Here is a 19,191-nt window from a genome sequence, read left to right on the forward strand (position 1 = left end):
ACAAAATACAAAACTGTCTCCTGAACAGCAGTGAAAGGCTGTTTCAGGCCACTAACATATGGTCTGTAGTACACTTAATTAACGAGGTGTAATATGAGAGGTATGTGAGTTTAGTATGTCACTGCGCTTCACGCATGATGCACTAACAATGTTTAATTCGGCATTAAGCCTCTGTTTAAACAGCTTAAGCCTTTGTAGAAATCTGATATTCCCTGATTATCCTATTTTATGCTCTGCCTTCTTTATGTGAACACATTTGGCAGATGGTTTCCTGCAGTATGTGCAATATTACAGTGGTACTTTCTAAGAGTTTTGCCTTAATATGTTTTTTTTCCTAACAATCTGATTGCTTATGTATTTCATAAATTTGGTCTATTTGGATCCATTTAGCTTTAATGAGCCGTCAACAACATGAAGTTAAACATGTGCACACAGTGAGCTAAACTTGGCCCGTTTCCTGTCCGTGTCTTGACATGGTTTCATGTGAAGCCAAAGAAACATCTAAAATTGAAAGCGTACAGCCTGCACTTCTGACCCAAACTCATCTATGATGTGAACTCTAGATGAATCAGCGTTATTATACACCAACTTCAAGTTACAAGCCTAGCACTTATGCTTTTAGACTGGTTTGTATTATGTAAGCCTACTTGGGGGGGCAGTGTTATGAGGATAAACCTTTGCAGTCCTAGCTGTGGGTTGCCTATAATGTGCCTATAATCTGCAGTAGGAACTAAAGTTCACTATACTGTTGCATTCAGTGTAAGCCACGCTAGATAAGAATATTGGCTAAATGCCTAAAATGTACATTGTAAAAGATTTCCTTCCAGACATCTGGTACATTTAGTCATGGTTTATTTAACAGCCTATCTAATGTGAGAGATCATAACAGTGTGTATTCACATTAGACATCTGTTCCATTACACAGAACTGCTGAGTGACAGTCTGATTGTGCCCATGTGTAAGGTCAACACTGGATTAGATTAGATTTATAAAATTAGTGTGACTTTTTTTCCTCAGGCTACCAAACAGTGAAACTCTCACAGCACAATAAACACAAATAACTAGCCTAAAAGAGTCATTGTTACCATTGTTTTATAATAGTTCTATCAATCATCCTGTCTCCTCTAATTGTCTAATTGTGCCCATGTGTAACCTCTTATCAATTACAACAACCACTTTCATCTAAACAGACCGTAGCTGTATTTTCTCCAGCAGTATGTCAATCTTTGCAAGTGAATGCATCCTTTAAAATGTTTGTTACACTATAAGGGTCAAGATGGTGAACAACTTCGGTGATATTTACAGTTGAGTTTAACTTTATGTAAGCAATGTCTGTGTAAAGCAGGTACCATCTTTCAAATGGTAGATGTCTCATTTTGGAACAAAAGTCTTCAAAATGTGCGTGCCTGGGGTCATGTTCAGCAACCTGCCTTTACAAGCATAGTAGATGTGTGATACATCATTGATGAAAAAAAAAAGGATGATGACCTCCACTGGAAAGAATTTCCACATTAGAGCGCATGAATTTAGAAGGGGGTTTGGCTGCTCACGGATTCCCAGGCTTTGCGATGGTGATGTGTTTATGTGTGTGTCTTCACGCATGTGTGCACTTGTACATACACATAGGCATGTGTGTTTATGTCTGCATGTGTGTGTGTACCTTGTCAGAGCGAGTTAGGCTCCTCTCCGTTGAAGGTTTCCCAGAGATATCACCTGCAGATTCAATTTACTTGTCTGGAGGTACATGTGAAGCATCCTTGGCTTCGATGTGGTGCATCCTAGTATTACTTCATCACACTTTCCATCTATTTATGCTCACTGATTACATGTGCTAGTGGATTCCCTGAGTCATCCTTTGGAAACCTCATCCTCATGTCCAACAATAGTTTCTTTTGTCAGACAGATGGTACCAGTGTTAATACAGCACATGGCCAGTGGAAATTTGTTCTCCAACCTTCTCGCATTTTGCACCATATTTAGACACACATGCCATTTGTGAGAGACCATAATTATAGGCTTGTGAAAGTTTTGCAAGAAGTCTAGTTCTTAGAAAGTAAAAAAAAAGAAAAAATATATAGAAAAAAAAAATAGGTGTATCACCATAATTAGTATATATATATATATAAATAATACCATTACTAGTTCCCTGAGTCAAAACATTCAGAAGACAAGAGGAAGAGGGGAGGCAAATCTCTTCATTTATGTCTGCTTAATCCATGGGATAATCCCACGGGTCTCTTATAGGATTTATTCCATAAATCACTCACGTGGGTCAAGACCTAATTTTTCCTTAGCAAATCACTATCCATTGTCACGTGAAGCTACAGGATAAGGACTAAATCTTGTTTGTGTCTTTGCTTACGGAGGTGCTTTCCGAAACTGCAGACCTACACTAATGCCCTGTTTCTATGCTGGCTTGAGTTTCTGCATCATGCTGGATGTTTGCACCAACAACACTTTAACAGTGTAAATACTTACAGAGATGGAATATTTGATACACTGCTCTGATGGAAAATGTATCTCTTTCAAAGTCTGTTTAATAGACAAATATCAGCCTGTTTAAACCCTGGGAGGTTAGTGTATGTGCTGTAGCTTGTAGTCTTTCACACTCAGCTCACTTCATTTGCAATGAAGATTTCCTGCTACTACTAAACGTGCCCACACTTGATGAGCATTGAGTGCTCATGGCTAATTAGGGTATAGGTGTTTGCCTCATGACATCATCTCAAAAGTGCAGATCATTGCGGGAAGGGCGGATGGGTATAAAAACATTCCCCTACATGAGAAATTAGAAATCAAACAAAGTAACCATTTGAACTACTGAATTGAACCACTTGAACCATTATTTTCCCTTATGGTACTACAAAGTCTCTCATATTTGGTATCTTTGGCAGACTCAGGATCTCCACTAGAATTTAAAATAAATTGATTTGGCTTTCAACAGAGCGGAATGCATTGGTAATGACAACCCCCGGTAGCGGGACAGTAGTTGAAAAGGTTAATGGAAATGTGCTGTTTGCAGCTAAATCAATGCTGGAAACTACTCACCTAACCTGCAAACCTGGTCTGACCCTGTGTGACTGCTGACACGCTGCCATGCAGTTCTTGTTTTAGCAAGACTGTGGCAGCTTTAAAATGTCGTGTCACACTGTTTCTTAGACACTAATGGCAGCAGTGCCTCTGAAGTGAGCACACCAGTTCTCTCCACAGGAAAACTATGGCTCAGTCAGCACAAAGTGATACGGACCTTAACAGTTTGTCAGGCTGCATGTAATCAGCACGACTCTGCTCTGCCTAGCCTACTACAGCCCAGTGCAGTTTATTGACTCATGATTTAAAGTGCTTCCTGTGTTTGTTTCTCCTCAGGCCAGCGTAAACATTTGGTGTGATGCATTAATATAAAAAGTGTCTTTTTTCCTCACTCTCTCCCCTTCTTGTCCTTTTTCTCCCCCTTATTCTCTCGTCCCTCTTGCCCTCTATCCTCTTTACCATCTCTCCCTCTCTCTCTCTAGGTCCCCCCACCCCAGATGACATCCCCATCAGGCCTGCTGGCCGGCGCATCGTAGTGCCCCCTGGTGGCCGCTCCAACATCACATCCCTCAGTTAAAGAGCAGCACGAGGAGGGGATGCACACAGAACACGGCAGCAGCCAGTGTGGGAGGAGGGAAGGAGGGAGGGAGGGGGGGAGGGGTGGGGTGGGATAGAGGGTGGGAGGGAGGGAGGGAAGAGATGCAGAGGAACATGATTAGTTAAAAGTCAAAAAGAGCAAAACACTGAATCCTCATGCCTTACCTGTCACAATGCTACCTTGCTCAGATGAGAACAGTATTCCTTTTCCTGGGGAATTCACGACCACGTCTTGGACCAGAGCACCGAGTATTGCCATGGTTTGGAATTGCTTAGAAGGGTTAAGTCACACCAAAACACGACACACATGATCAGTCTTTACCTCAGTTCTTCTTCACTAGAAATACATTAGCCACATGTTCACCATATTAGCCAGATCAAGCTATAACACTGTGCTTTGGTGCTGGGTAAATAAAATAAATTTATAAAACTGCATACTCTGACATTCATCCAACAGAGAGGAAGAAAAAAAATTATCTGAAGGAAAATGGATACTGCTTTTCTCAGAACGACGCTGTGGTTCCTTTATCCTGTTTGGCTTTCAATGTCACCCCCCTTTTGAGTAGCCCGCTCTCTCCATAGTCAGCAAAACATAATACTAGTTCCCTCATTAGCAATTGTAATATCATGCAGTACCATTGATTAGCTCTAGGTGGCATTGTGTATACGGTAGATGTTAACGTAGCTTTGTGAAAGATGTTGTTGCAGCCTGTTTGGGTTTATTGGACCAAGGACGAGATATTTATCAGATCTCAGAGTGGGAACGATGATTTGCAGTGGGACATGGACCTGCATGGGCCACATGAACATGGGTGACGTGATCCATGATCCTTTTGCCCCCTCCCTACTCTGAGATACTTGATGAATACCATCCCCAGGACTTACTGACAATGTAATTACTTGTGCTTTTTTTTTTTTTTTTTTTTTTTTGTAAAAAAAAAAAAGGGAAATGAAGATTCACATCTGCTTAAATGATTTTGTTGACCCAGGAGAACAGAAACAGAAATGGCATGGTTTTCCTGTTCTTTTTTCTCCAAAATTATTATTTCAGTTTTTGTTTCCTGCACTCAACATAGCTGTATAAAACAAACACACACACAAAAAAACATTGTAAGAAACCGTCCCTTGCATTTGCTTCCAGCTTGTTGCTTGTTCCTGTCATACATTTTAGCAAATCATCCTGAGAGGGAGAAAGGAGGAAAAAAACAAAAAAGATTAACCCTTTCACAAGAAGTACAACCAAGCTCAGCTGTCACAAACTTGTAACAGTGAGCTTTGCAAATGAAGATAATGACAAAAATGAGAAATGCAATGAAACGATGATGTAACAAAACCTGCTTCGAGATAACAGTACATCAACTCTGGCTTTAGTTTTTAGTTCCTGACAATATGGGCTTTCATTTGAGGACAAGAGAACGACCATCATTGCCTCGCCACCCCGACATGCCACTCAAACACAATCGTGAGCAGCGCTGATTCAGCATCAGCCCTCAAAAAGTATGAGTCCAATGCAGTATGTTGCCGTACAAGTTACCAGAAGTCCTCCATATTTGAGCACTACGCAACATAGTGTGGAGGGGGGATCTTTGACTCTTTCTTATGTCTCCGGCCTGCAAGCTATTTCCAGACAAGGCAGAGGATTGTGGTGCATTTTAGACTGAGGACGAAGGGGGAGCTTTTATTTTTCGTTTCTGTCCCAGCTGACGGGTGTGAGGGAGGGAGGGAAGATTTGAGGTATAAGGAGATGGCATTTTTACTGGGCAGAGGTGTGGTGGAATCTGAGGCAGTCACAAAAGTGGTGGTTTATTGTATTTATGTTGGTTTTGACGATCTTTGTTACTGTTTTTATGTTGTTTTTTTTACTGTTGTATCAAAACCCAGAGAAGGCAGGTCAAAACTACAGAGTGTTGTGGAGGTATGATTTGTTTCCTGAATAAACATGAGTTGCAACTGATGGTCTGAGATCATTTTTTTCAGCTATACTAAACTAAAGAAAGAAAGAAAGATAAAAACAAAACAAATAATAATAATAAAAAACAGTTTGTATCACTGAAGTGGAATTGTTATTTTAAGAAATCTAGCTTCATTTTTTCAATGGCCAGAGGAATATGCTTAATGAATATTCTTCTATAATAGCCAAACTCACAGTACTTAAAGAGGTTTAATCACATAAGCCTGTAAAAGTAAGAGGAAGTTATTCTGATGTTAGGTCTCATTCTCAAAGATTAAATCAGTATCAGAAAATGTAGGCTACTTCATTTTTTCACATTCCACTTGTTAATTTACATGAAGTTTAAAAAAACGTCAGACTTCACTTAGGTGAACTGATTGTAGTCATTTTGTTATAATTTTAGGATGTGAGAGTTCATGCATGACATATATCCTTAATCCCATTCATTTGAATGTAGCACATAAATTTGCATGTCATCCTATTTATACTTTCTTTCAATTCTCTATCAAACTTACCAGAAATATCCGAAATAAATCCAAAACGTCATTAGATGTTCGGTATCAAATTGATTAGGCCGGCTACAATTCCATGTTTACAGAAACTACTCATTCTTCTGGACTATGAGTTATGGGTCTGTGACTTAATATAAAAAACATACAGACAAGGTTGAGAGCTTCAGTTACTGTTTGACTAAATATCAGAATGGACAAGATGCACGATCTAAGAGACTGCATGATTGCTGGTACCAGAGGCGCTCCGAAATACCTGACCTTGGATATTCATGCACTTCCAGAGGTTCAGTGGTGCTATAAAAAGACAATATACACCCTATTGACAGGAGAGGTCAGAGGACAATGATAATACAAATGTAACAGCTCACATAAGACAGCAGTTTTCTGAAGGGCATCGCAGAACGCACAACTCTACAAACCTCGAAGCCAACTGCCTAAAACAGCTGACGACAACAGAACAGACAACTGAGGACAAAATGCAGTCCAGTCTGATACTAGCTCCTGGCACCGAATAAAGTGACCACTCAGTGTTGCCCTGTTGTGTGTGCAGGGGGGATTTTTACATTCTCTCCCACATTGTGAGGTCCAGTGTTAAAAATGGAGTAACGTCCCCACTGCATTGTTTAACAGTCAGTAAATGTCTCATGACATCACTCTCTGAATACTGTAATCATGACAAGCTGCCAAGATTACCATCATAAAACTGAGACTCATTCCAGATTGGGAGATGAGTCAGCAACCTCAAATTAAAACTCAGTGATGTGTGTATGAGTGAGTGAGCTGGTTAGAGAATGTGAAAGGAAAACTGTTACAGTCCTATGAGCATAAAACTGCAGAGGATGCAGTAGTTCAGTCTTTTTATATCCCCATTAATGGAGATCTAAGGCCTTCTCTCTGTATGAGTACATGTGTGTATACGAGTTTTGGGTGTGTGTGTGTGTGTGTGTGTCGCACGCAGAAACTTATCTGTAGTGAGTCTCCATGCACATTCTGACTGGGCTGAGTGGAGAAGCATTCATCATGTGTAAATCCTCCTCACATCTGTGGTTAATGTGGGAAGATGCTGCCTCAGCCCACTGTGGGTGAGAGATGGGACTGTGTTTCAATAGATGACATGGGAAAACGGTGGGTTATACTGCTGTGGTGTGCGTGTGTGTATGTGTGTGTGTGTGTGTGTGTGTGTGTGTGTGTGTGTGTGGGTATGTCTGTGCATGTGTGTGAATGGGAGAGAGAGAGAGAGAGAGAGAGAGAGAGAGAGAGAGAGAGAGAGAGAGAGAGAGAGAGTAAACCTGCTGGGGCAGTAATGCATGGAAGACACTTTCTTTTGATTCTGACTGCTCTATTAAAAGGTTATAAAGCACTTTGTTTCTAGTATTATTATTATTATTATTATTATTATTGTTATTATTATTATTATTATTATTATTATTATAAGTCTGTATTTGGTGAGAGACTATGTGGGTTGTTCTATCCTATTGGAAACATTGAATATTAACTTTACTTTCCCTGTTATTTGTGTTATAATTATAATTGTTAGAGCGGTTTCACTCAAAACTTGATTTATTATTTTGTGCATCTTGTGCATCTGGTTGATTTTTTCTTCTTTTTTAATCTTAGCCCTAAAGCTTTAGAAGATTGTGTAAGTGTGTAGGCCTACTGGAGAGGCCTATTGGAGTGTCCAGCTGTGTGAGTGGAACACGCTTGTCATTTAGTTATGAGTTATTGCAGTACCTCACATTGTTCACCTAAAATGGATAGCTTAGGTACTTCTTGTTATATTATATGACCCATTTCATTGTAATTCTCATAAACTATGAAACACCAAACGCTTTATGAGATGTAATATTTCTGACACGCTAACTGGGTACAATTGATGACAAAAGCCTGAAATATTTTGATTGGTTGACTCCTTAAACTCGATTATCCCTTAAATCATTTCCCCAAAGGAAGCTTCAAAGCAACAAAAGATTTTTTTTTTTTTTCCCTAATTGCACAACAATGACTCATGATTACAACATTACATAAAATAGAGAATATCTGGAGATCTTGTGCATCATGATATACATATTTTCCTGTACTTCAGCAGGACATATTTGCTATTTTTAGAAGTCTTAGGCTCTCCACTGGAGGGCAGCATCTATCTGAGGTTGGTGGGAACAATCAGCGAGCTACAGGACATCCAGCTGCAAGCATGGACATGGACTAACACCACAGATTTAGACCAGCAGTTGTAAATGGCCCAGATCTTTAACCATTAACCTGAACAAACCCTCATCTGAACTTAACCTTCTCTGACTACTTGAGAAGCACTGGTCTATGGTCCAAAACATAGTGTGAATCCATAACACAGGGCTACCTGCAAGGAATAAGTGAATAAAAAATAAGTGTTAATTGAGGCTAACTTATTAAGCACCACGAGCACCTCAGGCTCTATGTAATCTCATATGTGAGTCAAAAAAAAAAAAAAAAAAAAAAAAAAAAAAAAAAAAGCCATGTCTGTAAATGAAGTTAAATAAACATATTGCTTAAATACCTGGCATGAAAGCACCAGATTTTGTTCTGACAAGCTACAACTCTCACTTGAGACTTTTGCAAACAGAGAAACAGAGGCTAGTTTTTTCAGTACCAGTACCATTTTTTTTTTTTTTGGTTGTTTGTTTGTTTGTTTTAATTCTTAATTTGTCAACATTTTCATTGGGTATTGTGTACTATGTTTCTAGATTTTACACACTGTCTTATTTACCTCACTATTCTTGCTTTCAAGCTGTACAAAAAGTTTATTATTGGTGTAATTGCGTTTTTTATTACGAGCTTCTTTTTGGCCCTCTCTGCTGCTGGTCCTTGGTTACTGAAATATGTTAACTGAAATAACATGGACGACAACAGTGAAATAAAGCACAAGGCGTGGTCATGATCAGAAAAAGAAAATCATTATTTAAGGCACACCTTTATAGTCTGCAACTCCATCACATTTGAATACAAGTAAACACACACAGTGACAACTGGGGGACAACAGAAGCTTACAGCGATGAGGTTCACAGGGATGGAACATGTCTATTCCTAGACCAAATTCTCTTTCAAATGGAGAAATCCATTGAAAATTATATTAGCATCAGACCTGCGCCCAATACTATTTGCAAACAAAATTTGTTTTTTCCCACCAGAAGTTTCTAGAAAGATGGGATTTGCCATATAAGATGACACAATTAGTACCCAGATGCAAGAACCCACCACCCAATTTTATATGAAAAAATGAGAAGAATTATTTGCAAACAGTATTTGTCACAGGTCTGATTAGCACATACTTTGACCAGGAATAATCCATCGGTTTCACTTCCCTACAATATCAAACAACTTACAAACAACCTTTGGATCCGTGAAATTACATCAACACCAACACAAAGGTAAGTCAAAACAGTTGTACCAATTTTCAACAAAAAAGTGCCAACGCTCATTAATTTGATAGTGACTCAAGTTTAAATATCGTTACAGGTATCATAGACTGGATAGGATTGAGTTGTATTGCAGATAGAGTAAGGTCAACAGAATGACTAGGCATTAGTAGAAATCACATTTGACTTAATGAAAGTGGAAAAAGCTCAGGTTTGTCATTACCGTACCATTTGTGTTTATGGGAACCAGGTGTGTGCCATATCTAAAGTACAAGGCACCCCTCTACAAACTTCAGGGGCTGCTTTCTGAGACGCAGATTCAGCAGAGCTTAAATTTTATAAATGTGATGTTCGAGCTTAAAATTTACAACCAAATATGATTTCCTCCTCCTCTACAATTTTCTTGCTAACGTGTTTGGCCAGATTAGGAGTAAGGGAAAAAAGGAATGTGTTATCTACTGTGTCGTTTATTGTAGCTGGTGCAGCATTTCATGTTATTGTTTGAATGCCATCTGCACAAGTCCATTGTAGCAGAAGCAGTATGCAATCTAATCTTCCTTCTGTGGGAGCAATTTGCTGCAAATGCAAATGCACAGACTTCTCCGCCAGTGCAAATCGTGTGCAACTGGTTGTATTCAACACACTAGAGAAAGGGAGCTGGCAAACTATTGGACAAAACAAGTTTGGATGCAAATTTTAATTGAAAGAACGAATCTCGTCTCGTCTAGGACTCGGCTCAGTCCACGTCTGTGAAACCAGCCCTAAGGGTATTCACTCATGTTTTTTTTTTTTTTTTTTTTTTTTTGTCTCTCTGTGCTTAAATGCTACAATTAATGAAGAAGCATGTGCAAAGCAAGGTTCAGTGCATAACATTTAACATCTACCATCTATCTACCTTTCCTACAATTTCATAGCCATAAACCTTTATTTGAACCCACAGCCAGTCATTTGCAGATTGAGGCAAAAAGCACTGAGGTTGTCCCACAAATGATACAGCTTTCGAGGAAGTTTAAACTGTTCATCTTTAACTACAACTCGATTTGAGACTTTGAGACTGTAAAAAGTGACACCGGGCTCCAAACAAACCTCAACCTGTATTTACTGTAAACTCCAACGTAAGGCATGTACATTTGAAGAAAACCTGCAGCATGCTTCGCCTGGGTCTGCAAATGATAGAGCTGGGACAGAGTACAAAATGCTGCAATCCTATCATCTTTGTTAGCTTGCCTAGCAAAGCTTTGCATTATGATCGCTACAATCATGTTTCTGCTGCTATGACAAAGTGAGCCATTCATGCTCAAGCCTACAGTTAAGCTCTTTATCTTCTGTGTTAGGAGAGGAATCTGTGGTTGCTGTCTTAAAAACAAAGGCCTCGTTTTTTTTTTTTTCTCATTTTATATCCAACCTCTTACTGTTGTCTACTCTTGGTGTCATGCTCTAATCTCAAGTAACCTATGCATCACTTGGGACACAAGTATCCACTCAAGTGCTTGTTTTCCAGTGAGTTAAAGATATCCCAACTCCCTCATCCAGTCCCATCCAGTCAGCTTCCATGCTCATATTTTGCAAGTGTAAGCCATATTTGTCCACATCAAGCTTCATTTCTTGTCAGAGCTGAGCAGGTATGCCATTGTCTTCCATTTGGTGGGACAGTCACTTCCTATTTGCTTCATTGCCCAGGGAGAGAGGAGGTTCAGCGGACTTTGGAGCACCAGAGCAATGCAGGGGAGCATGATCTGACTCATGCCCCACGAAGAGTCACTCTTCTGGGTGAGAGAAATGGGTGGAAGCCTGGATGTGGAATGGCTGCTGCAGGAGACCATCACAGTCCTGCAGCTCTGGATAAGGTGGTTAGTGTGGGTTGCGGTGGTACATGGGTGTACACAGTTGTGTGATTGTGTGTGCATGTGCATGTGTGTAATGCTGATGCAGAGATGTTTAAGATCGGTGTCTGAAGGATGGGTGACTTGGTGTAAAGTGCTGATCTACAAGCTGTGGGCAGGCGTGGGTGACTTTGGAGTAGCTAGGGATCTACAGTCATTGGGACTATCCTGATATGTAGGCGGCTGGCTCCACGTTGTTGTTCTGTCCATCTTCTATAGCCTTGTTCTTCTCCGTCATGGACAGCTCAGAGGACTCTGAGTCTGCTGCTGCTTTCCTTGACCTGTTGGGTGAAGAAAAAGATGTGATACCCTACGAAAACATAATAAAACCATAACAACTCCATCATAAACCATGCAAGATATCAAAATTTTGTTCAAGGAGTATTTTCCCAGACAGTGACATACTTTATTTTCATTATACTCAGTTGATTCTCAATAAACCTGTGTACTGTCTATTATTACTATTGCCATGATGCACTTTGACGGGATACGGGGCCACATCAGCTGTGTGAAAAATCTAACTTCTCTAACGACTGGGCCACACTGCTGCTCGAAAATCGCCAATTTACTTGCTGAAAAGACTGCGATTCTAATTTCGTACAGTATTTACCTTACCAAAGATTAAAGATCCAGAGCAATTATTTTAATTTAGTCAAGAAACATTTGCAACGAGTGCCTATTTTTCCAGTTTTGGATGGCTAATCTAATTTGTTATAACTGCTTTAGTGCCCCCTTTTTCTATGATTCTGCCAATTCTCAGTGGGTTGAGGAGGCATCACCGTGTGAACATGCTGAGCACCACCAGTTTTTTGGTAAGCATGTGCAAAGTGGAAGCATCTACTACTCACAGCACACTAAGCGCAAAGTAAATTATTAAAGACACTACTGTGTGAATCACAAAATAGTTTAAATGCCACATGTCAGACAGGTATAAGCCAAGGATTATCAACAAGGAGGTCTCTCTATCCCTTCCTTTGACTCAGTTTCTGCGGAAATTGCACACCCACACACAGAGAGACCAGGTTTTCACCACTTAAGCAGTCTAATGAGAAATAATATGCATGTGCAAGATAGCGAAAAACTTCAAATAGCACATTCTTATCATTTCACACCAGACTTTGTTGCTCTCAGCCACTGTGGCAATCTCTCAGGTCCTGTCGACTATATAATAGAATACAGGTTAGCTAATTAAGCATGCATATAGAGCTGATCAAGCACAGTGTTTGATAAAATCTGAGTATCATCTGGCATTAGTTTCACTGGGGAGCACACTAGATTTTTAAAACAGCTTGCTTTAAACAGTTTTTTTTTTTTTCTCAAAGGGCATCCATTCCATAACACTGACAGTTATGATATAATATTACCATGTTTTTTGTTAAACAATACCATATAACATGCAATGGAGGTTCTCACTTTTCTCTGTTGAAGACGATGAAGTCTCTCTGAACGTTGTCCAGACGCTGCTGCAGCTGGCCATTCTGAGGGAAACACAGACAGAATGACATCAGAAACCCAACCACCATGACTGGCAATTTTCAAAAAGCAGCAGCAAGGTCTGAGATGTTGATCATTATTCATTACTTGAGGTGTAACAGCTCAACAAACCCATGGTTCAGTTGCTCCTGCAGTTTTTGGATGACTGTTTTGGTTTTGGTTCTGTTTGTGTTGTACATTAAGGACAAAATAAATTGCCATTTCCAGCATTCTCTGTATTTTCTTTTATTTGCAAAAACAACATTTTTTTTTATTGAGAGATTTGATAACAATATATGAAACAACAACAAATATTCTTTAAAAAGTAAAAGTGCTGCTTATGCTATTTAAGACAGACATAAAAATACATTCAGCATATTCACTGATTCATCAGCTAAGTGTTTGGTTATATGGCTCTCATCCAGTCAGTGTGTCTGTAACGCTGATCTGGTAAGTCTCAGTGGCCCTGAAGGTCCCACCATCACTGGCAAGAACTTTGTTGGCCGTATTATGTATAATTATTATTTTTTTTTAATGCTTCGGTTTTGTGCCATATCTAACCATATTTTATACCCCTTACCTCTTATACTCCTTCCAGAAACAGAATCGCCTCATTTGTTGAATGCAATATTTACACAGGAAGTTGTTTTGGTTACATTGGTCCAGATCAACAACTCATAGAGTTTTGACGTACATAGTGGCATACATTTCATGCAGCCAGGAAGACCTCACATATAGTGCAAAGGAAAAGTGTAAGATGTACAGACAATAGAAAATATATACACTACACCCCATATATCAGTCCTTAACTTCTGGGAAGAAGCTGATGGATGACAGAGAAGATATTCTGCACAGTATTTATCCTGGCTGTTCTCCCATGTGGACTGCTGGAAACACATTGCAGTGCATCACTCACATTGTAGTTACATCAGAAAGAGCATAGCAGGCCTGCAAACTTTTGAAAACTTCTGAAAGGTTCCTTGAAAACACAGTCTTGAAGGGAGGCAGTTTGACAGCACCTAGTAGCATCTCTGGATTTAGTACTTTTAAATCAGAGACAAGACTGAAAAAAACGATAGCTTTTTTGGTGGCTTTACGAGCCAGCTGGTACAGAGGTAGATTGCGCTGCAACAGCAAAATGAAAAATATTTGCATTGGTTTTGGGAATGATTTTGATAACTTTACGCACTAAATGCTGTTGTGTACGCAGATGCACCTAAAAGTTAAATAGAGAGTAGAGAATCATGTTGGCATGTTGGGTATCATGAAATTTCCCATTTGAATGTCCCATTTTCAAATGCACTCTGCAACAACAGCATTTGAAGGCACCATCATCATGCTCTTGCTGTGACGGATTATGCAGCACAGAACAACATCTTCAACAACAACAAAAATCTAGATGGTAAATATTGGACTTTTGGACCCACGGTGCAAACATTACACTAAAGAAAACTTGGATTGCACCGTTTAGAGTAATTTTCTGGCCATTTTTGCCTTTTTTGAAACTCGAAGAACCAATCTTCAGCCAGTTATGTTCACATGTTATGTGAACATACACACTTAACTCATGTTTTGACAGATGTGAAGGTGAGAGGAGACAGATTTTTCCTTTTATTCCTTTCAAGATGCCGCTCGGCTTCACACTCCAACAGGCCAATATGCCAATATGTCAGTAAAGATTTTTTTTTTTTTTTTTGACAGAAAGACTCCAGCCCCTTTTTCACAGTAGGCCTAATCAGGATCATGGCCAAATAAACCTATCACCCAGGCTTGATGATGCTGTTTTTCAATACAGGAAAGTCAAAGGAATTATTTGCACATTTAATTGTTTTAAAGCTGTTTTAAAACAATTCAGTGTGCATATATATATATATATATATATATATATATATATATATATCACCTTTTGCACTTTTCAATCCAGCACCTGACCCATTGTGTTTAGTATGCATGTGTGCACATTCTTCTGTGTTTGGGCATTTTTTGATATGACACCATAACCCCTTGCTTAACAATAATCTATTGTGGCAAAAACATAAGAGAAGACTAAAATGTGTTTTGTTTTGTCTTGATGTTGAAGATGAAAATGAAGAAAAATGAAGATGTATGCATTATGAGTAAGCCCTGACTAGCCCAGCTGTGGTAAAACAATCACTTACACAAAGATCATGTAACATGACACTGATAAACTGCGTACTCCTCAAGCCCAAATCTGTTCTTCTTAATGGTTGATTGGAGTCGGAGATGGTGAGAGAAATATGTTGGCAGCAGGTTCCACCACAACTGGATGGTGCAGTTGGCAATTTATGAATGGACATTTACAGCAGGGGCGTTTCCACCTGTGTTGACCTAAGACATTTTTGGTGGCAATTTTGGTCCTTAAATACCTTTTTTCTGTGCAGTGGCGCTGTAGCTATTGCCTTACTTGGTGCTATTTTTACTATCTCTGCACAGTTTCTTTGAACATTTTGAAAAGCAGATTTGTAGTAGCGGTGCTTCAAGCAGCACTCCAAATTCTACTCCATGAACCCGATTTTTTATTTCTGGCCTTGTCCTTAATGTCGTGCCAGATAAATGGAGGAAATTGACCTAACTTTAGAGGACACTTGTTCGCTGACGTCGCCACCTGTTCCATGCACTCATACATATTTCACCCACTTAATCATAGAAGAGAACATCCGACTCCGTCATGCCAGGCTGTCCTCGCAGTCTTGTAGTGCCAAAATAAGTAGGACAGGTGTTTTCTCACTCTCCCAAGGAGGTAGTGATGAGAGAGATCACAGAGATACATCACGATTATGACACTGGATGATCTCTGTGGGAGGGGTCTGTGTGTTTTTGAGTGAGTGTGTGTCTGTGAGGAAGACAAACTAGGAGGGACACAAATGCACAAAAGAGGATACGAAAGAATAGAAGGATCTTACAAGCAGGCACACATCTGCAACCCTGCCAGTCCCATTGTAGGGTTCGTCAATACAAATGCATGCTGTGTGGCCAAGCTTTGCTCAATCCTACCAAACTTTATTTGAGGTTCTAGTAGAGACCCCAAGGTTTCCAAAGATACCAAATTAGTCCTGCTGCATTACTGCAAAATGTGTACTAAATGGTGCGCAAGATGTTTTCTGCTTGATAGTGCAGTTATAAAGCAACTTTCAAGCTCCTCAAGGGGAAATCAGAGATCAGGAGGTTAATTCCTTAACCATCATTATGACATGGCTTAAGACTAACCCTGATTTAAATTGAATCCCAATTCTAATATTGCTGGTTTAGCCTTAAGCCATCATAAATACAACAGTCGGGCTTAACGATAACGCTAATGCTAAACCAAGCACTTCAGAGAAAATAAACAGGAAAATGCTCTAACTTGGGAATATTTTCCTCTACTTTATACCTTCATGAAGGCATGTGGTCCTCACAAGGACAGAAATACAAGAACACACACATGCACACACACATACACATACACACACACATACACATACACATACACACATGCTGCCTCTCCACACAGCCATCCAGTCAGATGGGCTCTCTGAGCTCCAGGCTGTAGGAAACCTCTTAAGGAGTGAATTGGCCGACCCCCCGCCTGGAGCTGTCAGTCAAACAGCCCAGCAGAGAGGGCCTGTACAGGTGCTGCCACAGTAGGGGGGGGGGCAGCCACTGGCAGACCACCAGCCAGAAAATAAAATGGGGCAGAGAGAGGCAGAAAGAGAGGGCAGAGGAAAGGAAGGTGTATATGCATTTATAGTATGTGTACACATCTGAGAGCCAAACAAAAGAGAGTGAGCGCGGAACAGAACGTGTGTGTGTTTGTGTATTCATTTTGAGTGTGTGTGTGTGTGTGAGAGAGACAGAGAGAGAGATAGCACAAGTGGAATAACAAGAGGAAGCTTTGTGTTTAACATTTGTGTTTGGGTGCCTCTGAAAAAGGAAGCGAGACATTCATTTTCTCTACCCGCATAGTCCTTTACAGGGTCATGGGAAACTGGAGCCTATCCCAGCATGCATTAGGAGAAGGCAAGGCGGCACCCAGGACAGAGTGCCAGGCCATTGCAAGGCTAACACAGATAAACACTCTCTCATGACTGTGGGGAATTAAGGTGCACATTAGAGCTAAATATGGATGTTACTACTTATTTTAGCACTCGGCGCGGACTCAATGCGGTCAAGTTCATAATTCTTACAGAGAGTGACAAATAGCACCACTGAGTCCTGCTCTGAACAGGCAGCGACAACCAAGGTTCACTCTGGTTGCTAAGGAAACGAGTCCGGCTTGTGCGTATGGATGGGAATGGGAATTGACAACTGATGGACAGTGATGTAACTGAAAATACAGGGATGAGTCCTGTTACTTCATCATTCTTGCTGGCACTCCCAGTCTTCAAAATATGTGTGTGTGTGTACAGACAGACAACTTAAGCAACTTCAGTAACCCCATTAATGACTGACTTATAAGTTTAGTATGTTAAGGACATGCTCCACAGTTGTTGTTTTTTTCTGTTAGACGGAGAAACACATTTTTTTTTTTATGAGAAATCATGTGGCTATGCAGGTCAAAATATTTGATTTCATATTTTTCATTTAATTAAAAAAATAAATAAATAAAGCAAACCAGAGAACCCCTGTAACTGGCTACAAAAAATACTAAAAAAAAAAAAAAAAAAAAGGTGCTGTGACCTCATACTTTTATACTTTGATTTCAAAAATTTCACTGGATTTCTGCTCATCTCAGCTAGTATGTAAAGTGTTCTGAAGGAAAGTCAAATTTTCATGGTGGACATTAATGGATTCATAATATTAGTGGACTTGCCCAAAGATGCTAATGTGAATGGGACATACTTCAGTTCACCTGATCTGCCTGTCCTTGCACTGTGGGAGGAAACCGAAACAAAGCCACATGAACACGAAAAACTACATGCAAAGTCCACACAGAAAAGGTCAAGGACAAGAATCAAACCGAGCTACTTCTGGCTGTGAGTCCGACCACTGAACTGCCACGCTGACTGACAAAGAGACAGACTGGGCCTGAAGGGGGAAACAGCGGGAGAGGAGCATGTGCTCGTGTGTGGGCGGCATACAGGAAGGGCAAAGAAAGGAGCCGACACGCAGGCAGGCAGAGACAGGAGAGGTATACATAAGTTGTGGGACGTCAGCGTTTGGCAGATGAAGGATATGACAGATAAGACATGAGGCAGCGTCTCCCTGATGCTGTCACGCTGACATATCGCCCGCCTCACTTCTTACATCTAGAAGGCATGACAGAGCCAGATAACAAGAACAACATCTTCATATTACACTGTCTGTCCTCTCTACAACTGTCACTCTGTTTACAAAGCACAGATCTTGTCAATGTTTTTCAACCCAGGTTGACTCCAGGTTGACTATAATGAATGACACTGGCCAGTAGTTGAAAGGGAACACACACAGCGAGTTGAACTGCTGGTAAGAAAGTATTTGGAAGTTCAGGGTCTTCCGAGCACATCAATGGTACTTAATTGGAGAGGAAAATGTTGCTTGTCCCACTCACATTTTACTCGAAATTTGGAATGGAGCTGTTATTTTGTCTTCATTTCAACTTGGATCTTGGAATTTCCGACCTGGGGCAACATGGTGCTCATGGCATGGCGTGTCAACTTCAAATTTAATTTCTGAGTGAACAGCAAAAAGTGTTTAACTTTATGTTTGTGTGATCTGATGTCACTTTAAATGAAATTTAAAGAGCTCTGGAATGATGCCTGAATTTTGAGGTCGTAATTCCAAAATGGTTGACAAGTTTGTGAAATGAATGCTGCATTAGGGTGAACGTTTCTAAACTTTTGGGCTGCTGATGTCACCATTTCTAGAGGGGTATTTGTAATGGGCCCACCTCAGCTCATGACCATTATCATATGTTATCTCCTTTCCCCAATTTTATGCTCTTCTCCACCCAAGAATTAAATGCAAAACACATCAATAAACAAACAAACAAACAAACAAACAAAAAACAATATGAGATTAGTTTTCTTTTAGCATTACTGCAGTATTCTTTAAAAGCTATGGCTCAACTGCCTGTTAAGCAGCTTCTGATAATGATAAGCATGAATCATCAATCTGTGTCCCAGTGAAAAACTGACCACTGCTTGTTTTCAGCGGTGGCTGATGAAGTTTAAGTGCCTCTGATCTACTTTGATTACAAAGCCTGTCTTAATATTCTGTTAGACTCCTTGCTTTACAGAGCATCTGCTTAAAAACCCATCAGCACACTTCTCTCTATTACTCTGCTGTCTTTGCAAACCCTGTACAGTTAAATGGCTCTGATCTGTCTGCAAAGTTGTTGCGTCTTCCCAAACACATTCTGGATTGGGTAAATTGAA

The 19,191-nt window shown here is 40.1% G+C and overlaps 2 protein-coding genes across 5 annotated transcripts in view; one reads left to right on the top strand and one right to left on the bottom strand.

Annotated features, from left to right (window-relative positions):
• Window positions 1–3,667, top strand: part of dpysl3 (dihydropyrimidinase like 3) — a 52,722-nt gene extending 49,055 nt beyond the window's left edge. For all 3 annotated transcript variants that reach the window (XM_030068099.1, XM_030068100.1, XM_030068101.1), the window contains exon 14: window positions 3,513–3,667. In XM_030068099.1, the coding sequence (XP_029923959.1) occupies window positions 3,513–3,607 (95 nt within the window). In that variant the 3' untranslated portion in view covers window positions 3,608–3,667. The remainder of the gene's footprint in view (window positions 1–3,512) is intronic.
• Window positions 3,668–8,998: 5,331 nt separating this feature from the next.
• Window positions 8,999–19,191, bottom strand: part of stk32a (serine/threonine kinase 32A) — a 93,852-nt gene continuing 83,659 nt past the window's right edge. For both annotated transcript variants that reach the window (XM_030068103.1, XM_030068102.1), the window contains 2 exons: window positions 12,779–12,843; window positions 8,999–11,646 (listed from right to left, as the gene is read on the bottom strand). In XM_030068103.1, the coding sequence (XP_029923963.1) occupies window positions 11,529–11,646; window positions 12,779–12,843 (183 nt within the window). In that variant the 3' untranslated portion in view covers window positions 8,999–11,528. The remainder of the gene's footprint in view (window positions 11,647–12,778; window positions 12,844–19,191) is intronic.

This window comes from Myripristis murdjan, chromosome 14 (genome assembly GCF_902150065.1).
Source record: "Myripristis murdjan chromosome 14, fMyrMur1.1, whole genome shotgun sequence".
Taxonomy (NCBI): domain Eukaryota; kingdom Metazoa; phylum Chordata; class Actinopteri; order Holocentriformes; family Holocentridae; genus Myripristis; species Myripristis murdjan.